The sequence below is a fragment of the Schistocerca gregaria genome, chromosome 1 (assembly GCF_023897955.1).
Source record: "Schistocerca gregaria isolate iqSchGreg1 chromosome 1, iqSchGreg1.2, whole genome shotgun sequence".
NCBI classification, from domain to species: Eukaryota; Metazoa; Arthropoda; class Insecta; order Orthoptera; family Acrididae; genus Schistocerca; species Schistocerca gregaria.
In genome coordinates, this window is record NC_064920.1 from 706486511 (window position 1) to 706510372 (window position 23862).

The 23862-nt window shown below is 36.6% G+C and overlaps 1 protein-coding gene across 5 annotated transcripts in view; it reads left to right on the top strand.

Moving 5' to 3' along the window:
* LOC126365766 (UDP-N-acetylglucosamine--peptide N-acetylglucosaminyltransferase 110 kDa subunit) overlaps window positions 1-21044 on the top strand; it is a 572676-nt gene extending 551632 nt beyond the window's left edge. For all 5 annotated transcript variants that reach the window (XM_050008284.1, XM_050008324.1, XM_050008293.1 and 2 more), the window contains 6 exons: window positions 4524-4844; window positions 5067-5252; window positions 5353-5580; window positions 7806-8058; window positions 18220-18343; window positions 19929-21044. In XM_050008284.1, coding sequence (XP_049864241.1) covers window positions 4524-4844; window positions 5067-5252; window positions 5353-5580; window positions 7806-8058; window positions 18220-18343; window positions 19929-20085 — 1269 coding nt within the window. In that variant the 3' untranslated portion in view covers window positions 20086-21044. The remainder of the gene's footprint in view (window positions 1-4523; window positions 4845-5066; window positions 5253-5352; window positions 5581-7805; window positions 8059-18219; window positions 18344-19928) is intronic.
* Window positions 21045-23862: the final 2818 nt, after the last annotated feature.

The following is a 23862-nucleotide window of genomic DNA, read 5'->3' on the forward strand; positions in this document are numbered from 1 at the left end:
TGATTGCATAACAGATCATCGCCAAATTTTATACTCTTGAGGGCATTCAGTTGACAGAAATTTTAAAGAGAATGAAAGCAGAGTTCGTTGTTGGCTCTTTCAAGCCCTCGTGTGTTTGCTTGGCAAGACCACAAATAAGTTGAAAATGAGGGCCATGATTGTCATCTGCACATGAGCTTTTGTAGTCGAGAACTTAATGCCATTAGTGATTACAGTGAAGGTGACATACATTTTACAGAATGCAAATTTTATATTGAGATTGGACTGAGTTATGAATGCTGTCAAACCACCATCTCAACGGAAATAGGTCACCACAAATTTAGCACCTGACAGGTTTTGCGACAAACAACTAAAGAACAGAAACTGAGACATATGAAATTAGTGAAAGCCTCAAATGTTCGCAGCTAAAGACATACTTGTTCCAGCCTCATTGTGACCCGTGATAAAATGTGGGTACCCCACTACACGGTTGAGTCCAAACAAGTTTTTAAAGAGTGACAAAGGATTGGTGTGACAAGCAAAGTGAAAGCAAAGACTCGATTGTCAGGTGGCAAGGTTTTTGTGCCAGTGTTTTTTTTTTTTTTAACAAGTATGGTTTTCTACATATTGGCTTTTGGAATGTGCAACACACCACCAGTGCAGCAGATTGCTGTTGCCTTTTGAGTGAAGTTACTCTCATATTGCAGCAAACAATGCAATGAAACAGTAAGTCATTCTCCCTTATGTCAAAGCACCTTACAGTTTAGACCTTTGTCTTAAGACTCTTAAGTTTTCTGTGTCTTTGGAGGACTCAATGAGACTCTAACAATATGAGGGTGACTCAGCAGTGGAAGATTTCGTACGTAATAGGCAGATGATGTTGCTTGATTCAATCTCCCTCCCTCCCCCCATCCTCACAACACTAGGTGAGGTGCATTTCTAAATCAGATTATGTCCAAAAATTATGCATACTTTTTTGTGTCATATCAACAAATAATAATTGAAGACAAAAAGTCTGAGTAACATGTGATCTGCCCTCGTAGAAGCAGATCTTTATAGTAGTAAATTATAACATAAAATATTGTGTGAACTCTCAAGGTTAAATGCTGGAGTTTTATGTTTAGCTCGTGAAATAAGGAACTCCAAAATTGCTGGTGAATACTTTAGACATTCTTTCATTATATGCAGTTGAACTTTGATTATTTTCTTTTATTACTGCCAGGCAGTTGTAGCAACTGTTGCCATTGCGTCTTAACACCATCTACATTCAGATTTATTGCTCTTGATAACTCTGTGAGCTCAGAAGGTTATAAAGTGTGTTCCTGCCTCTTCTGCTAAATATATACTGTACTATCTACCTTAGAACATTTGATGGAGGATGTTATTGGATATCACTTTCATATCTCTCTTAGGCTGTTCCATTCATGGGTGATGGATGCAAAGCATGGATGTTGGTAACACTTCTGACAAGCTCAGATTTCTGTTATCTTTTTTCTGTGATGGCCATTTTGTTGAATGTCTATGGGAAGAAGTAACGTGCTTTCCTCCTCTTGGAATGCCCATACTCAGAAATCTCACAGCAAACATCTACATGCTACATAATGATTCTCTTTTAGTGTCTGCCACTAGTTAAACATCTGTGATGCTCTAACACATATTAAACACGCACACACACATGGAAAAAATGTGCTGCTTTTCCAGGACTATAGTTGCACATGACTCTGTCAAACGACCCCTCCAAAAAATGGGAATGATGTATGCCTGTTTCCAATTACTTCGAAGATGTTGTTGCTCCAGACCCTACGTTAAATTGCTACTGCTTTCATTATGTATTTGCCTCTCCTATGTTGAGCTGGTTAAGTTGATTTTCCATTTGAGAATCAAGTAGCTGCAAAGATGTCTGATCCATTTACATATTAAAAAAAAAAAAAAAAAAAAAAAAATAACTGAAGATATATTGTGTACTTGGTAGAAAACATTTATTTGATGCTTGCTCTCCTAAAGTTTATTTTGTCATGTACAGCTTTTGTGTGTATACAAGACTTTCACTTTGAGTAATAGTGTGCAGAATCTATTTTTGCTTTCTTAGTGACTTGTTGAACTGTGGCAGATTTTCTGATCCCTCACCATCTTGTTTTGCACAGATGTATGTGTACAGTACTCAGGAATTTTATCCATTGCTACTCCACATTTTCGACCTCAGAAATTAATGCTGCCTCCTCAAATAATGTGCACTCTTCCCATCACAATTGTTTTCTCAACATTCCTCTAAATGCTTCCAGTCATTAATGCTATAATGTTTGACAAGATAATGTAAGACTTTACCTTCACAAGGTCAAGGTAAGTTTCAGAAAAATCTTGCACAGTTCCTATCTGTGGCACCTGTTCGTAGCATTTCTCCCACATTCTTCATCTGACAAGTTGGTATCTCCCCCATTACCATAGCATGACCGGGAAATGTGATTTGATATCCTCACAGCATTCTTCATTGCCTCGGTGTTGTAAAAACATCAGATTACATTTGACCCCTTTTTTTTGGCAATTTTGAATGAAAAAAAAAACTGGTTTATTTTCCACTAATCATACAGCAACAAATATTCCACCACCAGTGCCACCTAGCCTATCCATGATGTATGTTATTCCAATTGAGATTTAAAATTTGCTGCTAATCAATTCTGATTTCAACCAGCTTTCTGTTGCTAGTATTAAGTGGTTTAGTGGCAGCAGAAAAAAAAACTGCAGTATGTAGCAGTCACTGAGCACACAGTTACTGTAGTAAATAGTTACCGGTATTCATCAGATATTTTAATAATAACCAACACTGCATGCAGTCCATTAGCGAACTGCATCCTGACCAAGTCATATTTGAGTTTCGATGGAAATAACATATTCCATCTAGTTCAAAGTTTGGTATTTTAAACATACTGAATTATGATCTACACGGGATTAACTATCAAGTCCGCTTAGATGAAAATGCTAAATCATTTTGTTGACACTTAATTTGTAGTTTTACATGAATAACTGAAGTGTCAGTAATACACAGTTGCCATTCCAGTTCCCCAATCTGTTACTGCCACATGAAGATTTAGAAGTCCAGCCATTTGTTTCTTTTATTTCGTTGTTGTAAACAAGATAGTCTTACAGTGGTGTTCTCAGAAAAGCAACCATTTATTTATTTTTTAATTTCTGAGGGGGTTCAAATTTTTTTCTAAGAATAGTGGTAACTTTGTCATGAGTTTTGAAGCAGAATAGAGAGCACAGTCCGGAGTCCCTGTAATTATCTTGTTTATCAGTTTCATGTTATTATTATTATTATTATTATTATTGTTATTGAGTCACAAGTTTTCTTCGGGCATTCACACAAGTGTGTAACATGCCAGCATCTTTCCAAAGCTTTTGTATAATGTTCATTTAGAAATGAGGTACACAAATATAGTCCTACAACAAAGAATAACAAGCATCCTGAATATTTGTATGATTGATGTGGACAGCTGATTAGTTTTAATGTCAAAATAAACTCTAGTTGTAATACTGATTCCTTTTTAAATATGAGTCAGTTATGTCTCGTATGCTTTCATTACCAAAATAGTTTTATCCTCTTACACTAATTGGTAAGTAAACACTGTGCCACAAACATGATTACTCTATTGTTGGTTGGATGTAGCAGGTGTACTACAATTCCACAGTATTGATCAAACATTTGACCTGTAGCATTTGTAATGCTACTTCACTGTGTGTGCGTGTGCGCGTGCGCGAAGAGGGAGAGGTGTTGAAGTTTCGAAGAAGAAAAGAGGAAACTAATAAAAAGAAAATGAGAGAATCTGAGAGGAAGAACTGTGGAGGCTGTGGGTAGCAAGGAAGATTGTGATAGAAAGGGAATCTCATCATGGAATTAACTTGGAAGGGTGCCAGAGAAATTACGGAAATGACTGTCTAAAATTTCTTCTTAAAAAATGCAAGACTTCGCTTCCCAACAGTAGCAACGAAGATAAATCGGTATACAAAAACTGAAATTATGCCGCCAATGACCACTACAAATGCATTTGAAATGGTGGCCTTTTGCATAGTAAAAGTTCATTAATATGCAAAGGAATCATAAGTCCTTCATTTTTAATTAATAAAATGTGCAAATCAATTTCTATCCACTGGTCCATTTCAGTTGTCTTCTGAAAGCTCCTGATGTAATCAATATTTCCCTCACAGAAATAACAGAACTAAATGGCATCCTGTTCGTAGTGGACACCTGAGCTATCAGGTGCCACTATTTTCCAAAGAATTCCTTTGCTGGCTCAAAGACATTACAGCAATATTGACACACAATCTACATCTAATTAGTTGTTACTATCAAGTTTTGCTAGAAACCAGACTGCATTGGAAAATATGGCAATGTAGTACACTTACCGCATTTCATAATTTCCAAATGCGTAGGTGTTGCTCATAGGCATGGTATGTTGGAAAACCATTTTTTAGAATTTGAAACACTCTTGTTTTCAGTTTGTGATTTTGTTGTAATATCTGTTTGCCTCCTTTCTTTTTTTAAATAGGTTCCTTGCAATGGGAAAGCAGCTGACAGAATAAATTCTGATGGAATACACATTTTAGTGAACATGAATGGTTATACCAAAGGTGCTCGTAATGAAATATTTGCACTCCGACCAGCGCCAGTGCAGGTAATGTGGCTGGGGTATCCAGGAACAAGTGGAGCATCATTTATGGATTACCTCATAACAGATGTAGTTACATCACCTCTTGAATTGGCTAGCCAGTACAGTGAGAAATTAGCATACATGCCACACACATATTTCATTGGTGATCACAAGCAAATGTTTCCACATCTCAAAGAGAGAGTTATCCTTACAGACAGGGTGAGTGTTATTTAAACAAGTTTTTGTAATTCATTGTGATAATGTAAAAAGAATAGTATATGTAATCTGCTACTGCAGATAGTGTTCCGATTTTTATAAAATAATTGAATAACCTGAGTGAGTGTGTATACTGTACATTAGTGTCTTCTTAGAACACAGTAGCTACAGCAGTACTTCCTGAAGTGATTATTTTATTCTATAAAAAATAACATACTTTTTCAGTCAACTGGGAAGAAGGAAGTGCCGGATAACGTAGCAGTTATCAATGCTACAGATCTGTCACCTATTATGGAAAACACTTCTGTGAAAGAAATACGTGAGGTGGTTTCTTCAGATAGCAAACATAGTTCGCGGCCTGTTGAAATTTCTTTAAAGGTAGCTGAGCTACCAACTACCACACCAATTGAGGTTTGTTGGAATTAACATGAACAGAGATGAAAATTAAATTTATGTACAGATAAGAAAAAGTTCAATGTTGAACTGGACTAACATTTAAAACTAATTTCAGACAATGATTGCATCAGGGCAGATCCAAACATCTGTCAATGGTGTTGTTGTTCAGAATGGGTTGGCCACAAATCAGACTAATAATAAAGCTGCAACAGGAGAAGAAGTTCCTCAGAGTATTGTGATAACAACTCGACAACAGTATGGCTTGCCAGATGAAGCAGTTGTTTATTGTAATTTTAACCAATTATACAAAATTGACCCTCTCACTCTCCAAATGTGGGTCTATGTAAGTATTACTACCATTTACAGTGCTTGTTTCCTCTTGAAAACTGAAAACTGAAAACTCGGAGATAAATTGGAATGGTAAAATTAAAACTAGGTATTGAAGAACAACCACATTCAGCACCTAGTCTGGCCTTAATTCCCTGTCAGTTAAATAATTTGTTAATGTGGATGTTCTCTTCAACAAGGTCATGGCTGGTTCTGTAACGTTATCCTTGTACAGGTATATACAGTCACTATGTTATTGCACTCTTGTCAACAGTATTTGCCTCATTACTAAGGAAATAAATTTTTGTACAAGTAAAAAATGTTTTTGATAAAAGTTGAATAATAGCTATTTGACATACTATCAGTTTTCGGTTACATGCATCCATATAGTGTGTGTGTGTGTGTGTGTGTGTGTGTGTGTGTGTGGTTCCCCCCCCCCCCCCCCCCCTCCCCCCCAACATACATCTTGGTCTTGTAATCAGTTCTGGTCTTCTGATAAATTTTTGATCTACATATCAAACATTTTGAAGGTATGTATGAACTAGAAAGAATAACAGATACAAATTTGTAGCAAACCATAATTATGGTTTCTTTCAGCAAAAAATATTAACTACCAATGAGTTCATGAAATTTAAAGCTTACATATGTGCGTAAAAACTAATTTGGAATTGTTCATATTTTAGTTTAAAAGAAGGGATTCACTGTATTTGGTCTATCAGTATATTAATATTGATTGAATCAATGCCTTGTTTTTCAAGAGCCTTAAGTAAAGATTTTGTTGAAACTGAACCTGTAGCTTTTCAGCGAGCATGAATTGCAAACTGTGCAGTTTATACACATTGCTCTATTGCTTAAAAAAAATTTATTCAGTTAAGAGACAAGTTTAATGAGGATCTAGTGGATTAAAAAGATCATGTTGATAAACGGACAAACTATGGATCTTTTCTTCTCTTCTACAGTTGAAAAGTGTAAGCCTTACTTCAGTTTGGAGAATTTCTCCTTCTGCAGGCTTTTTGTTAACAGTTCTGCTATTACTTTTCATTTGTTTCTAATCAACGCAGTTGAAAACCCGTAAGCTCCCTGCACTATACTTTAATACTTTGAATGCCTTCGTACTCTTCATTAAGCATTAATGTCATAATTTTCAAAATAAAAAAAGTGACTGTAGACTAAATCATATGTTACTTCTACGTTACCTTATGGTGACATCCGTGTGAGCTTAAGATGCTAATTAGCCATGGAGCTTACAGAAGGCAGATGAAGTAGACTAGTGGAGGGATAAATGAGTGACACACAGTTGATTTGAACTTCTTTTAATTAATAATAGACTTAAGCTTCCCTTAAACATTAATAAATTTCCATAATTCAAAAGGCCTCAATTTTATTGAGGTTGTAATGCTTATTAGCAGCATATTATCACCATTTGTGTTGTCTGTGATGTAATTGTTACTGTTGTAAAACCAGTTCTTTTACACTTTCGAAAAAGAATTCACAATAATTTCTGAAATTTCTACAATTTCCTTCTGGCGTAATTCTTGACTCTAAGCCACTTCTGTCACATCCTTGTTTCCTGACCTCAACAACTGCCTTTTTCCCCTCAGTCTGTTCTTTCTTGTTTTGCTCCATACTCACTCATTTTTCTTCTGATCTTCGCACATAATCACAAATCATAGAAGTAGCACTTAAATTTCAGGATAGTTGCGAGATGGAGCTGTAGAGCTTCAAAAAGTGGCTACATCATCTGATAACTAAGGGTTAGTGATGTATGTAAGCAACATGGACTGTTACTGATTAGTCGGAGGGGCTAATTCTGTGGCTATATGAGTGTGGGACAAAATTGAGGTTCATAAAAAAAGCGAGAAGGAATGTTTTTTTGGTCATGGCCTTTCATTTAGTTGGATTTGGGAAATAATCAACAGAATGAGGAAATAAGGAAAAATTGGCTAATGGTTGCCTTCAGTGGGTCCTTAAAATCTTTGCGCAAAGTATTTGTGAGAACATTCCTATACAAATAGATTTAAAAGTGCCAGAGAAAGTAAGTGTTTCATATGTGAGATACAGCACTTGGTGTCATTGCATCACAGTTACTTTTATGAATAAAATTAGTAGAATTTCACTGCAGGGCATTGTTTTTCAATGAGGAAGGTAAGAGCTACAATCTTTCTATAAGTATTCATTTATTTTCAATAGTATTGCTAATTGCAATTGTTAACTCTCTAATTGAGACATACTGTTTTACAGATTTTGAAACATGTGCCAAACTCAGTTTTATGGCTATTGCGATTTCCTGCTGTGGGGGAGCCAAATTTGCAGGCTGCAGCCCAACAATTGGGTTTGCCACCAGGCCGTATTCTGTTCAGTAATGTAGCAGCAAAGGAAGAGCATGTGAGACGTGGCCAGCTAGCTGATGTCTGTCTTGATACTCCTCTTTGTAATGGCCACACGACAAGTATGGACGTCCTTTGGACTGGTACTCCTGTTGTTACATTGCCAGGTAATTCTTAGTTTTAAGAAATGATTGCAATCAATGTGTAATAATGTTGCTGTTCTTCAATGTGCATGTTCCTATGAAGGAATATGCAGGTGAAACAATTTTCATAAAACCAATGAATTAGTTGTGTAATGTAGTGCTATAATTTCTTGATATTATAAACTATTAGAGGCTTGAGAGACGAACTGTGAGTAGAGCTACATAAAGCCATTGTATTTACATTTAATGTAATTTGGTTAGAACTTTACGTAAATGAGAATAGTGTAATTAGCTGGCATTGGATAAACTACTCCATTAGAAAATAGAAATGCAGTTTCTTAGTCAATTGACAGTATATTAATAATAATAATAATAATAATAATAATACATAAGGAATAACTTTTCTGAAACCTAAAGACCTAGCAGACAAAGCGAAATATCACCCCATAACATGCCTACCAACAATATACAAAATATTAACTTTAGTCATTACACAGAAATTGACACATACAACACAGAACAAAATTATAAATGAAGAACAAAAAGGCTGTTGCAAAGGAGCATGAGGATGTAAAGAGCAACTGATAATAGATGCAGAGGTGACACATCAAGCTAAAACTAAACAAAGGTCGCTACACTACGCATACATTGATTACCAAAAAGCTTTTGATAGTGTACCCCCACTCATGGTTACTACAAGTATTGGAAATATACAAAGTTGATCCTAAATTGATACAGTTCCTAAACATAGTAATGAAAAATTGGAAAACCACACTTAATATCCAAACAAATTCAAATAATATCGCATCACAGCCAATACAGATTAAGTGTGGAATATACCAAGGAGACTCATAAAGTCCTTTCTGGTTCTGCCTTGCTCTGAACCCACTATCCAACATGCTAAATAATACAAAGTATGGATATAATATTACTGGAGGGTCATTCCATGCCAAGTGGTCTAGAGGCTCCCACATGACCCTCATTGATTTTGATGAAATTTTGTATGAACATTAACACATGTTCTCAATGAACACTGGTAAAGTTTCAGTTTCAGAAATTCAATACTTTCGGAGATACAGTCACTTGTTCAAGACCATGGCACAGCTTTCTGTAGTGCGTCCTTGAATTTTCAGCAACTTTGAGATGAGATCTCTCTGTAAGTATTTGCATGAAAGAAACAAAACTTAGCCATCTTATACAACTTTTAGAGCTCTTTAAAGTAAATTATTAAGAAAAGGATTTCTGAGCAATTTTCATATAGATAATTTGAAGCAAAGTTGGGCAAAAAAATAGCTGTTTAAAAAAATGCGAAATCTCCAAAAGTAATTGTGGGATGTACATGAAAATTTGCACACAATAACTCACCAACACAAGGTCTTAGAATATAAAATTTCACTCTCCTATTGCTTTCCATTATTTCACAAATCTAGGGTGCAGTTGACGATTTTTCAAAAATTGATAAAAATGGGTATTTTTAGTCAAATTTTTCAAAAAATTGTTTTCTACAAACTCTTCTAAACTATGGTCATTAGAAAGAGCTTATTCTAAACTATCTAGAAAAGTGGATTTGGTTTTGCAATGCAAGCATATAAGGCCCTAAAAGTAGAATCATCAAAGAGGTGCACTGGAAGTTTGAACACATTTTTCTGGCACTGGAATTATTCCCAAAATCTGTTATTTTGGCTTATACACGTTTATTAATGTCTGGGATAAGTGAAATAAGAAGTTCTGATGAATAGGACCTTGCTTAAGTCCGAATAGCAAAAGAATAAAAATGGAAACAATGTTATTTCTTAATTGACACCTCCCCCCCCCCCTCGTCTCTCTCTCTCTCTCTCTCTCTCTCTCTCTCTCTCTCTCTCTCTCTCTCTCTCTCTCTCTCTCTCTGTCTCTGTCTCTCACACACGCAAAATTATTATTAAGAAATTTATTTGCATAATCATCTAATTATTTGTTGCCTGTTTCATGAACAACACCAGATTACTGGTGGAAAAGAAGTGTATATAAATGAGTTGCTATGGTCCATGGTGGCTTAATCACTGCTAGTTTCATTTCACCTGAGAAAACCAGCATTCTCACTGCCATAGGGGCCATGCCCGATAGCTTAACAGCAGCCGCCTCGGGTGGGTTTCTTCACCACAGCATCCCAAGCCTGATAATGGTATCTTTACACAGGTTCCCAAGCCTGATAGTAAAATTATTTGTGACCTGTGTAAAATTATATGCACTCTTGGGTTCCTTAGATTGTTTCCTCTAACCTATTTCAAGTTTTGATATGCCACATTAATTTTCTGATGAATATCAAGAGGAATGGTGTATTGCCGGCCAGACGAATTTACTGATGAAGCTGGAATAACTGCAATAATGTGGTGTTCCGGAACCCAGCACTTGTCACTTCTTGGTGGCCAATAAAATGAATTTGCTGGACCATGTGGGTGCATAAAGTTTATTAATGCATACCTTTGCTCTGTGGAGGTCTCACAGATATTCCTAATACACCACACGTTTTCACAGATGCATGCAACATATTGTCCTGGTTGGAGAGCAGACATTAATATGCCTCCTTCATTACTGTGAGCTAGAAAAGATGAACAATCATTTGAAACTCTGATGACCTGAATTGTTGTTTCATCAATAGGTAAAAAGTGATGATTTTCTCTAGTTCCTGCTACAGTTTGTCCATGTTTAAACCTCTCTTCTTGTGACACAATATTTTTTTCAATTTCATCTTTACTGACGAAAGCAAATTTAATTCCATTAATGTTTTCGGAGCAGAAGTGAAACAGATCTAGGGGAGTAAGAATTTGTCCATTAAGTGGCCGTTGCAAGTCTGCTCTTGCTGCTAACCGCTTTGTTGTGCCTCCAATCTCATCACAAGGTGGATTTCCTGTGACTAGTAGCAAAAAAATTCCATTTGGCTGTCATTCCAAAATCACTCTTATGATAGCACAAATTTAGGAAATTCTTGAAATTTTTATATTGAGCACTGGAGCCATCACTGAAATAATGAATGTGGGATATCTGTGCAAACAGCAGTTTTATGTATTTGATGAGCTCCTTGATAAAAACGTGTACTGTAATAGTGTCATGCCGCAAACAATCACTGGTAATGCAAAAACTTAGATTCTACTTTCTCACTTTGACGAAAGTAGATAAAAAATGGATGAATTGTTGCTTGAGTTGTCCCAGTGGAAGCCTTGCACAGCATCCTGGATGATAAGAATAATTTTCTGCAAAATCCAATAAGACAACAAGCTCTTCGTCTTTCAGATGACATTTAAGGCGTTCAAGATGCAAGCTTTGATGCTTGGCAATGTAATGATGGCATGGCAGACTCCATATTTTATTTTTTACATCTTCAGTAAATTCATCCACTACCATTTGCTTAGTGTCCAGTGTGACCCGATCGGTATGTATCCATTGCTTAACTTGCTTTGGCTCATGATCTAAGAAATAGCTGGCAATTTCAAATGCTATAGCTTCGGGCCCAGGACACCTTTCACAGCATGCACTATTTAGAGTTCAAACTGCCTTGCTGAGACTCTCCTTATAATTTTCACGCATACCAGCTCCGCTAAGCATAAGCTTAACATTTTGTTGAAATGCACAGATGCAAACTGAATGCATTCCAGCTGATCCTACTGTTAAACACCATTTGGGTCTAAGTTCACAAAACTTTGAGAACCCTATTTCTGTACCATGTATATTCTTATAGATAACCTACATTTCCCGTAAATTGCAAAATAACAATCTTTTCTGCATGTATGTCTTTCTATCTAAAAGTCTAACTGAAATACTATCTTTTTTTTCCAGGGCTTACCCTACTATACTCACCATCTTAAAAAAAAAAATTTGCCCGCTACTAGCAACTTCCGCTGGTAATTTCCTGATTTGCCTATTTTCGGGAAGTGTCAGAATGCCCTTCTCTGCCTTAAGCTTCCGAGCATTCTTCACCATTCTTTCGGACACACCGAACTGAGCTGCTGTTTGTCTGACTGTCCAACTTACAGGTGCCAAGGTTAAAATTTGCATCTGTTCTTTATGAATTACATTCTGTATCTTGGCTTTCAGTTCAGTCAGCAAATGTGCATAGTCAGCACAGTTTCCACATTCCTTAATTTCACTAGCATCTTCAATTTGTCGGTTTACTCCCATTGCATTTACAATTCTGTTTTTAATCACATTTTGGGCCTTTTGAATTTTCTTCTTCACATATTGGGGCTTATCTCTGTAGCTTACTGATATCCTCAGGGGTGAAATACCGATGGACAAGAAGCTACTATTTAATTCTTCTTTTGGTGTAAAGTGCTCATCAGAATGTGATGATGAGGCTGATAAAGCTTCATCCAAGTGTTTATTTAAGGTAGTCCTGCAAGCCGGACAAATTTTCTGACCTGGCTTTGTTATTAACAAGCTGCTTCTTAAACATATCAGAAGCCTTATTAGCTGTTTCAGTATCAAGAGTGCGAATTCCTGCCTTAACATTATGGTTCGCCTTCCCAAAGGGATTGAACCTCTCATATTGTGTCAATAACAGGGCTTCATGGTGTAGGCAAACTTGAGAGGTATTGCCCGGCTTTGCTTCAGAACGTCGGACCAACAACTCTTTTTCCTCATCACTAAAATCTGCAAACCATGTTAAAGCAGCTTTTTTGGCAAAGAAAGTGACATGACACTTTGTTCCAGTATCTCCTTGCCCAATTGAGCAGGAAGGTATGCTGTTCCCTTCTGCATCCATCTCTAATCAGTAACTAAATAATGTATTTGGCCTCTAAGTGCAAATTATAATCAGCTTAAATTTAAGACAAATCGCTACCGAATGAAATTATACACAATGTATAATATTAATGAAAAATCTAATAAGAGATATATGCTATGATAAGACACAGTCAAAACATTTTTTATAAATTAATTACAAACTTTGATGGTCTTACGAATCACTTAACAAGCCACACTCAGTCAAGAGAACCCACTCTCTATGCTGCAAACACACCACTGAAATACTGATTGTTCAAACAAGGCTCATAATAATGAAACCATCTGATTGTTAAAGTAATTGTTGCCATTATATTTTCCATAAACAGTGAATCTTAAGAATTTTCTCTGTGAAACTAGTGGTTACGTATTTAAGTGTGATCAGATACAAAATTAAAACTCGTAGATGTTTAACCAACCAATTTCACATGTTTCCCTAATAACTTTAAGACAAAAATACACAGGTTACAACACCTAGGTATTAAAATCTCTGTAATATTGGTTGGAAAATTTAAGTCACTTGATGCATGATTCAAGCAAACTGATTCTTTTTTGGAAAAATGTTTTATACAACTGAATCCAAAAATTAGGTCTTCATTTTCCACATTTAAATATTTACAACTTTGAGAAGCACAGAAAATATGAAGCTATTATTCATTGAATTCTTTATTATCTCTCTTTTCATTTTTTACAAATGAGAAGAGTTTTATGCAGATGAACACTTAACGATAAAAGCAGAAGGGCTACTTCTCATAGTTTCCAAGTTTTTCTGAGTCTCATTGCCTATTTACCAGATCTTTTTATTTCAATTATTGAAGGCACAAATAAACATTTATTAGGCATAATAAAAGGTTTCAGGTATAATTTGAGTGCCAGAAAAATGTGTTCAGACTTCCAGTGCGCCTCTTTGAGGATTCTACTTTTAGGGCCTTATATGCTTGCATTACAAAACCAAATCCACTTTTCTAGATAGTTTAGAATATGCTCTTTCTAATGACCATAGTTCAGAAGAGTTTGGAGAAAACAATTTTTTGAAAAATTTGACTAAAAATACCCATTTTTAGCACTTTTTGAAAAATCAACTGCACCCTAGATTTGTGAAATAATGGAAAGCAATAGGAGAGTGAAATTTTATATTCTAAGACCTTGTGTTGGTGAGTTATTGTGTACAAATTTTCATGTACATCCCACAATTACTTTTGGAGATATAAAAAACTAAAGTTTGCCTTTTTTAACAGCTATTTTTTTGCCCAACTTTGCTTCAAATTATCTATAAGAAAATTGCTCAGAAATCCTTTTCTTAATTATTTGCTTTAAAGAGCTCTAAAAGTTGAATAAGACGGCCAAGTTTTGTTTCTTTCATGCAAATACTTCCAGAGATATCTCAAAGTTGCTGAAAGTTCAAGGATGCATTATTGGAAGCTGTGCTATAGTTTCAAACAAGTGACCATATCTCTGCAAGTAATGAATTTCTGAAACTGAAGCTTTACCAGTGTTCATTGAGAACATGTGTGAATGTTCATACAAAATTTCATCAAAATCCATAATGGGGCTTATCATGGAAACATTTCTAGATATTAGACCACTTGTCATGGAATGGCCCTGGAACAACACAAAATCACACATTTGCTATACATGGATGATCGAAAAATACTGGCAGTAACAAAACTTCTACTCAACCAATGACTAAAGATAACAGAAGTATTCAGCAATGATATAAATATGGCTTTTGGAACAGACAAATTTAAGAAAAATAGCATAGTCAAGGGAAAACACACTAAACAAGATGATTACATATTGGATAACCACAGCGACTGCATAAAAGCGATGGAAAAACAGATACCTATAAATATCTAGGATACAGACAAAAAATAGGAATAGATAATACAAATATTAAAGAACTGAAAGAAAAATATAGACAAAGACTAACAAAAATACTGAAAACAGAATTCACAGCAAGAAACAAAACAAAAGCTATAAATACTTATGCTATACCAATATTGACCTACTCATTTGGAGTAGTGAAATGGAGTAACACAGACCTAGAAGCACTCAATACACTTACACGATCACAATGCCACAAATATAGAATACATCACATACATTCAGCACCAGAAAGATTCACATTAAGCAGAAAGGAAGAAGGAAGGGGATTTATCGACATAAAAAACCTACATTATGGACAGGTAGACAATTCAAGAAAATTCTTTCTAGAACGAGCAGAAACTAGCAAAATACACAAAGCAATTACTCATATAAATACATCAGCTACACCATTGCAATTTCATAACCACTTCTACAACCCTCAACCCTCCAGATCACATAACATAAACAGATACAAAGAAATTAAATTGGAAAAAGAAAACACTACGTGGCAAGCACCCGTATCATCTAACACAGCCACACATCAATCAAGACGCATCCAACACATGGCTTAGAAAAGGCAATATATACAGTGAGATGGAAGGATTCATGATTGCAATACAGGATCAAACAATAAACACCAGATAATACAGCAAGCATATTATTAATGATCCCAGTACAACAACAGATAAATGCAGACTTTGCAAACAACAAATAGAAACAGTAGATCAAATCACAAGCGGATGTACAACACTAGCAAATACAGAATACCCCAGAAGACATGACAATGTCTCAAAAATAATACATCAACAGCTTACCTTACAACATAAACTTATAAAACAACACATTCCACATACAAGTATGCACCACAAAATGTACTGGAGAATGATGAATACAAATTATACTGGAACAGAACCATTATAACAGATAAAACACCACCACATAACAAACTTGACATCATACTCACCAATAAAAAGAAGAAATTAACACAACTAATCGAAATATCCATACCCAATACAACAAATATCCAAAAGAAAACAGGAGAAAAAAAATGAAATACATCCAACTGGCTGAGGAAATCAAGGATATGTGGCATCAGGATAAAGTTGACATTATACCAATTATACTATCGACTACAGGAGTCCTACCACACAATATGTAATTATTGATACATGTTCAATTACCCGGAAGTTCCTAAATGCAATATAACGCATACTGTACAGTTAAAAGGAAGTCACGCTTGATCAAGGTCCGCACTTTGTACTTTAGACCAGACATAACGTCTGAGATAAGAAAGAAATAATAATAATAATAATAATAATAATAATAATAATTGTAAATCTGTTACTGTGTGGTGTATAAGGTCGTTCATCTGTATGTGCATAAAGCTATCCCTGGAAATAGCATAGATATTTAACTGATAGTGTGTGTCAAATAACTCCAGAATGCAGCACTGAACATGGTACATCGTGGTTCAAGCCACAGAGTGAGTTGAAGGGTATATGAACTAGTACATAGTTATTTGGGTTCAAATCTTATACTGTGCCCTACCTCAAAATGGGCACAACATGTCTTCAGGGCTACACAACCTTTGTCACTGTACCACATCCATTGGTATTCATAGTACTTTCAGTGGTGGTCTGAAAAGTTATTGATGCTTGCTTCTGCTTTTGGCACTTTGTAGCAGTCACTTTAACAAAACAACTACACCCATTGAAGTAATGAACATAGTACCTTTAAAAAAGAAAAGTTGGTAATAAGGATATTAAGCTACTTACTGTTGTTCCATCTGGTGGTTACTGCTGATTTTATAATGCACATATGAGGGAACTTCAGAAAGTTATTTATATAGTATGGCAGTCCAAATAACTTTTATTGAACACAGCACTATACTTCACAGTGACATAAATACTACATTTCAACATACTCACTAAGTATCTGTAAACAATGGTTGGAACTGCCCCAAATCGTTCAGTCCCTCGATGATCCATATCAGCTTCTTGTTCACAGAGCAATTGACAATAATTGTTCTGGACACAGTCTGTTGTAGAAATATTTGATGTCAATTTCATGTTGAAATAATCTTCATGTAGTAGCAACAAGGTCAAATCTTAGACAAAAACATTGCAGAGCACGACAGGCAACTAATTTTTCCCCTTACATCCTCGAGCTCAACATTTCAGTCCAAAGTGTGCCAGCCTGTATACCTACGTTCCAACCTCAATCGAATTCTGTAGGTCAGTAAAGTTTTCAGAGATTGTTTATATACTTTAACACATACAAACAGCAAATAAATATGCATAATATAGGCTCGCAGGAAAACGTTTGCTGTAAAATTTTTCCAGATACTTTGCTCATCGATCACAGTGCATTGAAATGGCCTGGCGGCAATTGATTTGTATCTTAAAAGAGTAAAAATAGTAGAAATAGTTTACTGAATTTGCAGTCTTTCCAGTTTTACTTAATTTTTAACAAGCATTTAAAGTTCTTTTCAGTTAAGACTCTTTAAACAGTTTTTTGTCACTACAGTACCACATTGGGTGTATTTGTGTAGCCAGGAAGTGCCCATTATGCATAGTTTTGTCAGTGAAAAAAAAAAGCTGGCTAAAACATAATTTAGTGACCTCAGAACCTTCGCGATGATGTTAGAAACCTCGCCACATGTCACTACTTTGATGCCTCATACCTGATATTACGCGTAGAAGTATGCCGACTACTTTCATCAAGCTCGTTATCTTAAGAACATGTGGTAAAAACTTCGACGATTTGCTGTGAATAGAAATTACAGAAGTGGCCATACCCACAGTTCGTAGTTCTTGTATGCGAAAAGCATGTGTTTTTGGGGTTTTCTCCAGAACCTACCATGAGCAAATGGCGCTTTTATAAGACACCTGAAGTCCGCCCTAAACCACAATTAAAGCAACAGAACCGGCCGATTTGCTCATTTGCCATGGAAGGGGGAAGTGCTTAATGTTCAGATTTTGACTGTAGGATGGCTTTTTTAGATAAGTGTGCGATGGCTCACTAGGCCAAGAGCCAGCCAAGACGTGTGACCTTTATCTCTGTGGTCAGTAGAATGTGAGATACGACCCCTGCAAAACTGCATTTTCACATGCAGCTTTTTGGATTGTATTGGTACTGGGCAGTTTTGTGCATGGACTGATAACTGCATCATCTGCAACAATTCTTTTGTCTGCCAGGTCATTCATATGCAACATGAGTAGTAAGAGTCCTAACACACTGGGGCAAAGCTCAAGTCGCTTAGTTCTCCCATTGATTCTCCATCCAAGATAACATGGTGTGTCCTCAATCCAGTCAGAGATGTAATAGTTACAAAACACAAATGCCCCTAAAACCTAAGCCACCAGCAGTTATATGCAAGAACAAGTCACTGTCCAGTAAGCAATTTGTTGCCTTGGTCTAGGCCGTTTCTTTAGAGTAAAATAGAATGGCAGAAATGGCAAAAACTGAAGCTTCCATTTGTTGTTGTTACTGCATATTTTTTATTTTTTTTTACTCCCACCCCACTTTTTGGATGCATATTAAGATGTGTGTGTGTGTACGCAGGTGAAACGCTGGCTTCAAGAGTAGCTGCATCTCAGTTGGCTACATTAGGATGTCCAGAGCTTGTGGCAAGCACACGCCAAGAATACCAGGACATAGCTGTTCGTCTTGGTACAGATAGAGAATAGTAAGTAAATTAATATTCTTGAGATGAGGTTTGGGGTGATAACATGTCTATGGCAGGTGTGTGTGTGTGTGTGTGTGTGTGTGTGTGTGTGTGTGTGTGTGTGTGTGTGTGTTATAGGTCTTTTAAGAGAGAATTCATGTTGATTCAATTAGGATAACACTATAACAGACAAAATTGTTACATACCCTATGTGATCAAAAGCATCCAGACACCTGGCTGAAAATGAAAGTTCGTGGTGCCCTCCATAGGTAATGCTGGAATTCAATATAGTGTTAGCCCGCCCTTAGCCTTGATGACAGCTTCCACTTTTATAGCCATACATTCAATCAGATGCTGGAAAGTTTCTTGGAGAATCGCATCCTATTCTTCACAGATTGCTGCACTGAGGAGACGTATCTACATTGGTCAGTGAGGCCTGGCATGAAGTCAGTGCTCCAAAACATCCCAAATGTGTTCTGTAGGATTCAGGTCAGGACTCTGTGCAAGCCAGTACATTACAGGGGTGTTACTGCTGTGTAACGACTCCGCCAAAGGCCGTGCATTATGAAGGTGGTGTTCGATCGTGTTGAAAGATGAAATTGCCATCTCCAAATAGCTCTTCAACAGTGGGAAACAAGAAGGTGCTTAAAACATCAATTTAGGCCTGTGCTGTGATAGTGCCTTGCAAAACAACAAGGGGTGCAAGCCCTCTCTATGAAAAACACGACCACACCATAGCACCACTGCCATACCAACACCCTGCCGTCGAATTGCTACATTGTTTACCAGGATCCGTCACTCCATACAACGTTTTTACACTGTTCAGTCGTTCAGCGTTCCGCTCATCACACAAAGCAGGGCGTCGTTGGGCATTTACCGGTGTGATGTGTGGCTAATGAGGTGCCGCTCGACCATGAAATCAAAGTTTCCTCACCTCCTGCCTAACTGTCGTAGTACTTGTAGTGGATCCTGATACAATTTGGAATTCCTGTGTGATGGTTTGGATGGAGGTCTGCCTAGTAATAAATTACGAACCTCTTCAACTGTTAGTGGTCTCTGTCAGTAAATAGACGATGTTGGCCTGTACACTTCTGTGCTGTATGTGTCCCTTCACGTTTCCACTTCACGAGCACATCGGAAACAGTGGACCTAGGGGTGTTCAGGAGTGTGGAAATTTTGCATAGAGGCGTATGACACAAATAACACCCAGTCACCTGACCATGTGCGAAGTCCTTGAGTTCTACGGAGCACCCCATTCTGCTTTCACAATGTCAAATGATTACTGAGGTTACTGATACGGAGTTCCTGGCAGTAAGTGGCAGCACAATGCACCTAATATGGAAAATTTCTGTTTCTGGGGGTGTTCAGATACTTCTGATCACATAGTGTATATGCCAACTTGCGAAACAACCTTTCAATTTACTTAAAAAGTAGCTGGAGGATAAGGACGGATAGTAAAGAAATGTTGGATAATTTAATCTTTTTCTGTGTGTTGCTCTCTTTGCACCCCCCCCCCCCCCCCTTTTTCACTTTTTTATATATAGTATATTGTATGCTATTTCCATTTTCCATGAGAAGTTACATTATTTGTTTCCTTTTTTTCCAGCTTGAAAGCCACTCGTGCTAAAGTATGGCGAGCACGAACTGAGAGTCCATTGTTTGACTGCTTACAGTATGCTCAGGGTATGGAAAAACTGTTCCAGAAGATGTGGGAGCGTTATCAGCGAGGTGATAAGCCTGACCACATAACTGACGTCAAATAGGTGCACTATTTGTACTGAGATTCTTCCCTTTCTTTAGCCTGTACCAATCAGTACATTAGCCGCCATACGATAGGCGGTAGTATCCTGATCTATTTATGTCATGAAGCTGTGACTGCATTAGTTCTTGGCCCTGATTTCACATAAGGCACCACCATACCGTAGCCTCTCTTTGATAACTGTGCCAGATGAACATTACCATCTGTGTTAATTATGCAAAGTTGGGCATCAGATGCATGATTGTTTACTGTGAGTGGTGGTTGCCTCTAGGTATTTTTCCGGGTTGAAAATGAACTTCTGCGTTCCCAGAAGTATTATCGGCTGCATCCAGTTGTTGCTTGCAGAGATCAGTTGTGTTGCTTTAAGATGTATTTCCGTTGTGTCGAACATTAAAAAGTATTTGGACTGTGCTGTGTGACTGAAACTGTTGACACCACGTGTCTTCAGAGATAGCATGCACAATATTTTTAAGTGTCTGTATGTTCCGTTTTCAGTGATTGTGATATGTTATATATGTTATGTGATATTTCCTATGCCCGTTGTGGAGTAAAATGACGCAGAAGACACAAGGAGGAGCCATATGAAGTTCATTTTTAAGAAGTGATGTTTAATTTTATAGAACTAAAGTACCTGTGAAGGACAATTTTCTGTGCATTATTCAAGATCTATCTCTACAAAGACAGCAGTGTCTGTTTGGTGTATCTGCTGTTTTTGCTGCTCTCAGAGATTTATGAAACCATGAGCTATTTTCCTAAAAATAAAATTAGGCCTCTCCTTGTATGATTGTTTTCTTTCTTCCTTTCTTTGGCTCTTCTTTGCACACTGTAGAATACGTTGAATTTACCCCAGTTAAATAAATAAAAATGTAATAAATGCTTTTGTATATCTCATCTAATTATTTATTACTTTGTGTATCTTGATTTTGTTGTGCTGTTTCCAGAATAAAATTAATTGCTACTATTTTTAGGTGTATGAGCAAAACCAAGGAGCCTTCCTTTTTTGCATTTTGAGGATTTGTGAGAACTTGCATTAATGAAGTAAACAAGCTGCAGGAATTTCATTACAAATTTACCTAGAGGGCAAAAGAGTTCTTGTTGCAGTTTTGTGAAAAGCATAGAACTCACAGGGATGAGCCATGGATGCATTAAATTTTACTTATGAAACACATGCATTTGCACACAGTCTAAAAGTGTGACAAAAAAATTGAATATCTTGGGCTTAATTTCATCTCTTTACTGAAATTCCTTAGAGAACAACCCTTAAAGATTATGCAAGATGTGTCAAAAAACTATCACTGGATATTATCTTATTTTTGAATGATGAAAACATGATATAAATTATGGATATTTTACAGAATATCTACAAACCTATGATTTGTACCAGACATCTCTTTGGGGAATGCAAGTTCTCCGCTTTTGCAGTGAATAGACCTTCATGGGTTCTGCTGAGAAACTTGACAACTGCTCTCTCTTCTTCAGTCAGAAGTGTGATGTTGACCAGGGTGCTTAACTTCGTTCAGAAATTCCTCTCTTTAAACTGATAAAACAAATTTTTCTATGAAAGGCGCAAAGTCACAAAAACAGCCACGTGAATTAAGTTGGTCTTGTCCATTACAAAATATTTTCTGCTGCCAGTCAAAATTTTTCTTAAATTTGTGCCGTACAGGTTTCATGAACTAATTCTGTTATCAAGAGCATTTTCCAGAAGCTAATTTTTCCTGAATGCATGGTGCACAAAACAAAGAAAAATTGTCTGGCAGCAGAAAATGTAACAAAAAAATCATTTTTTTACAGTCCCAGACTTTGAGTAACATTTATAATGGATAAAATACAGCTAAAGTATGTTGGACCACTTTAACTGACTCTTGTTTATTTAACAGTTAATGCAAGAACTGGCATCTAGGACATTTTCTTTTCAGTGTGAAAGGCAACGGAGATACTTTACTCATCTATAGTTAAAAATTAAACATGTTCCTGGCAAGTGAAAATTCGCATACTTTTCACATAAAATATTCCTTAAAATTTGTAATGTCTTGGTTTTATAGCTTCATAAGATCTTTCAAAATGTCCCATCACTTCAGCAGCTTAGTTGTACGTAAGTAATACTCCCTTGGAAAAAATTTTCACATTGTACTACTATACTCCAAAAAGTAACTTACATTTGGTTGTGAAGAAAATGTAGGCAAATGCAACAATTTTCTGCTGTATACAAATTAAATTTAAAACATTTGAGCTGCTTCCCAACATAGTACATGACATCAAAAAGTAGACAGCACTTGCAAAGTTTCATGATAGAACTCCGCCACCAATGACCTTAACAGTCAATGGTAAAATTCTTTCTTTCCAGCTTGGTGAACTGGTGTAATTCTTGGGAGACAGATCAAAGCTGTTAGGACGATTCTCAAAAAACTCTCATTTGAAAGTTACAGAGGGTTAAGAATTTCCAGGACAGTGCTTTGACGATCACTGTTGTACAGGAGAAAGATACCAAAGCTTAAAATACCATTTGTTTTTAAATTTCTCTTCTTAGTGTTTCAGTGTAACAATTTCATTGCTGTGCATCTTTCCAAAGAATCTCAGCAATACACCTGCCTGAAATAAAATACTGAATAAAAAAATACCACTTTTTGCATTGTGAACTGAAGTGCATGTGTACCTCGCAGAAGGCTGTTGTTCCAGTGTTTACTTACGGGGTAGACGTTTCACAACTTACAATGAACAGTTGAAAAACAGTTATCTACATGTATCTCGTAGGAGGAACAGGGAATATGAAGCACTTTCATAGATCTTTCTCTGTTACAAAGAAATTTTGAGGCCCAATGGGCACTAAACTGTTGTTGTTGTGGTCTTCAGTCCTGAGACTGGTTTGATGCAGCTCTCCATGCTACTCTATCCTGTGCAAGCTTCTTCATCTCCCAGTACCTACTACAACCTACATCCTTCTGAATCTGCTTAGTGTACTCATCTCTCGGTCTCCCTCTACGATTTTTACCCTCCACACTGCCCTCCAATGCTAAATTTGTGATCCCTTGATGCCTCAAAACATGTCCTACCAACCGATCCCTTCTTCTAGTCAAGTTGTGCCACAAACTTCTCTTCTCCCCAATCCTATTCAATACCTCCTCATTACTTACGTGATCTATCCACCTTATCTTCAGTATTCTTCTGTAGCACCACATTTCGAAAGCTTCTATTCTCTTCTTGTCCAAACTAGTTATCGTCCATGTTTCACTTCCATACATGGCTACACTCCAAACAAATATTTTCAGAAATGACTTCCTGACACTTAAATCTATATTCGATGTTAACAAATTTCTCTTCTTCAGAAACGCTTTCCTTGCCATTGCCAGTCTACATTTTATATCCTCTCTACTTCGACCATCATCAGTTATTTTACTTCCTAAATAGCAAAACTCCTTTACTACTTTAAGTGTCTCATTTCCTAATCTAATTCCCTCAGCATCACCCGATTTAATTGGACTACATTCCATTATCCTCGTTTTGCTTTTGTTGATGTTCATCTTATATCCTCCTTTCAAGACACTGTCCATTCCGTTCAACTGCTCTTCCAAGTCCTTTGCCGTCTCTGACAGAATTACAATGTCATCGGCGAACCTCAAAGATTTTATTTCTTCTCCATGAATTTTAATACCTACTCCAAATTTTTCTTTTGTTTCCTTTACTGCTTGCTCAATATACAGATTGAATAACATCGGTGAGAGGCTACAACCCTGTCTCACTCCTTTCCCAACCACTGCTTCCCTTTCATGCCCCTCGACTC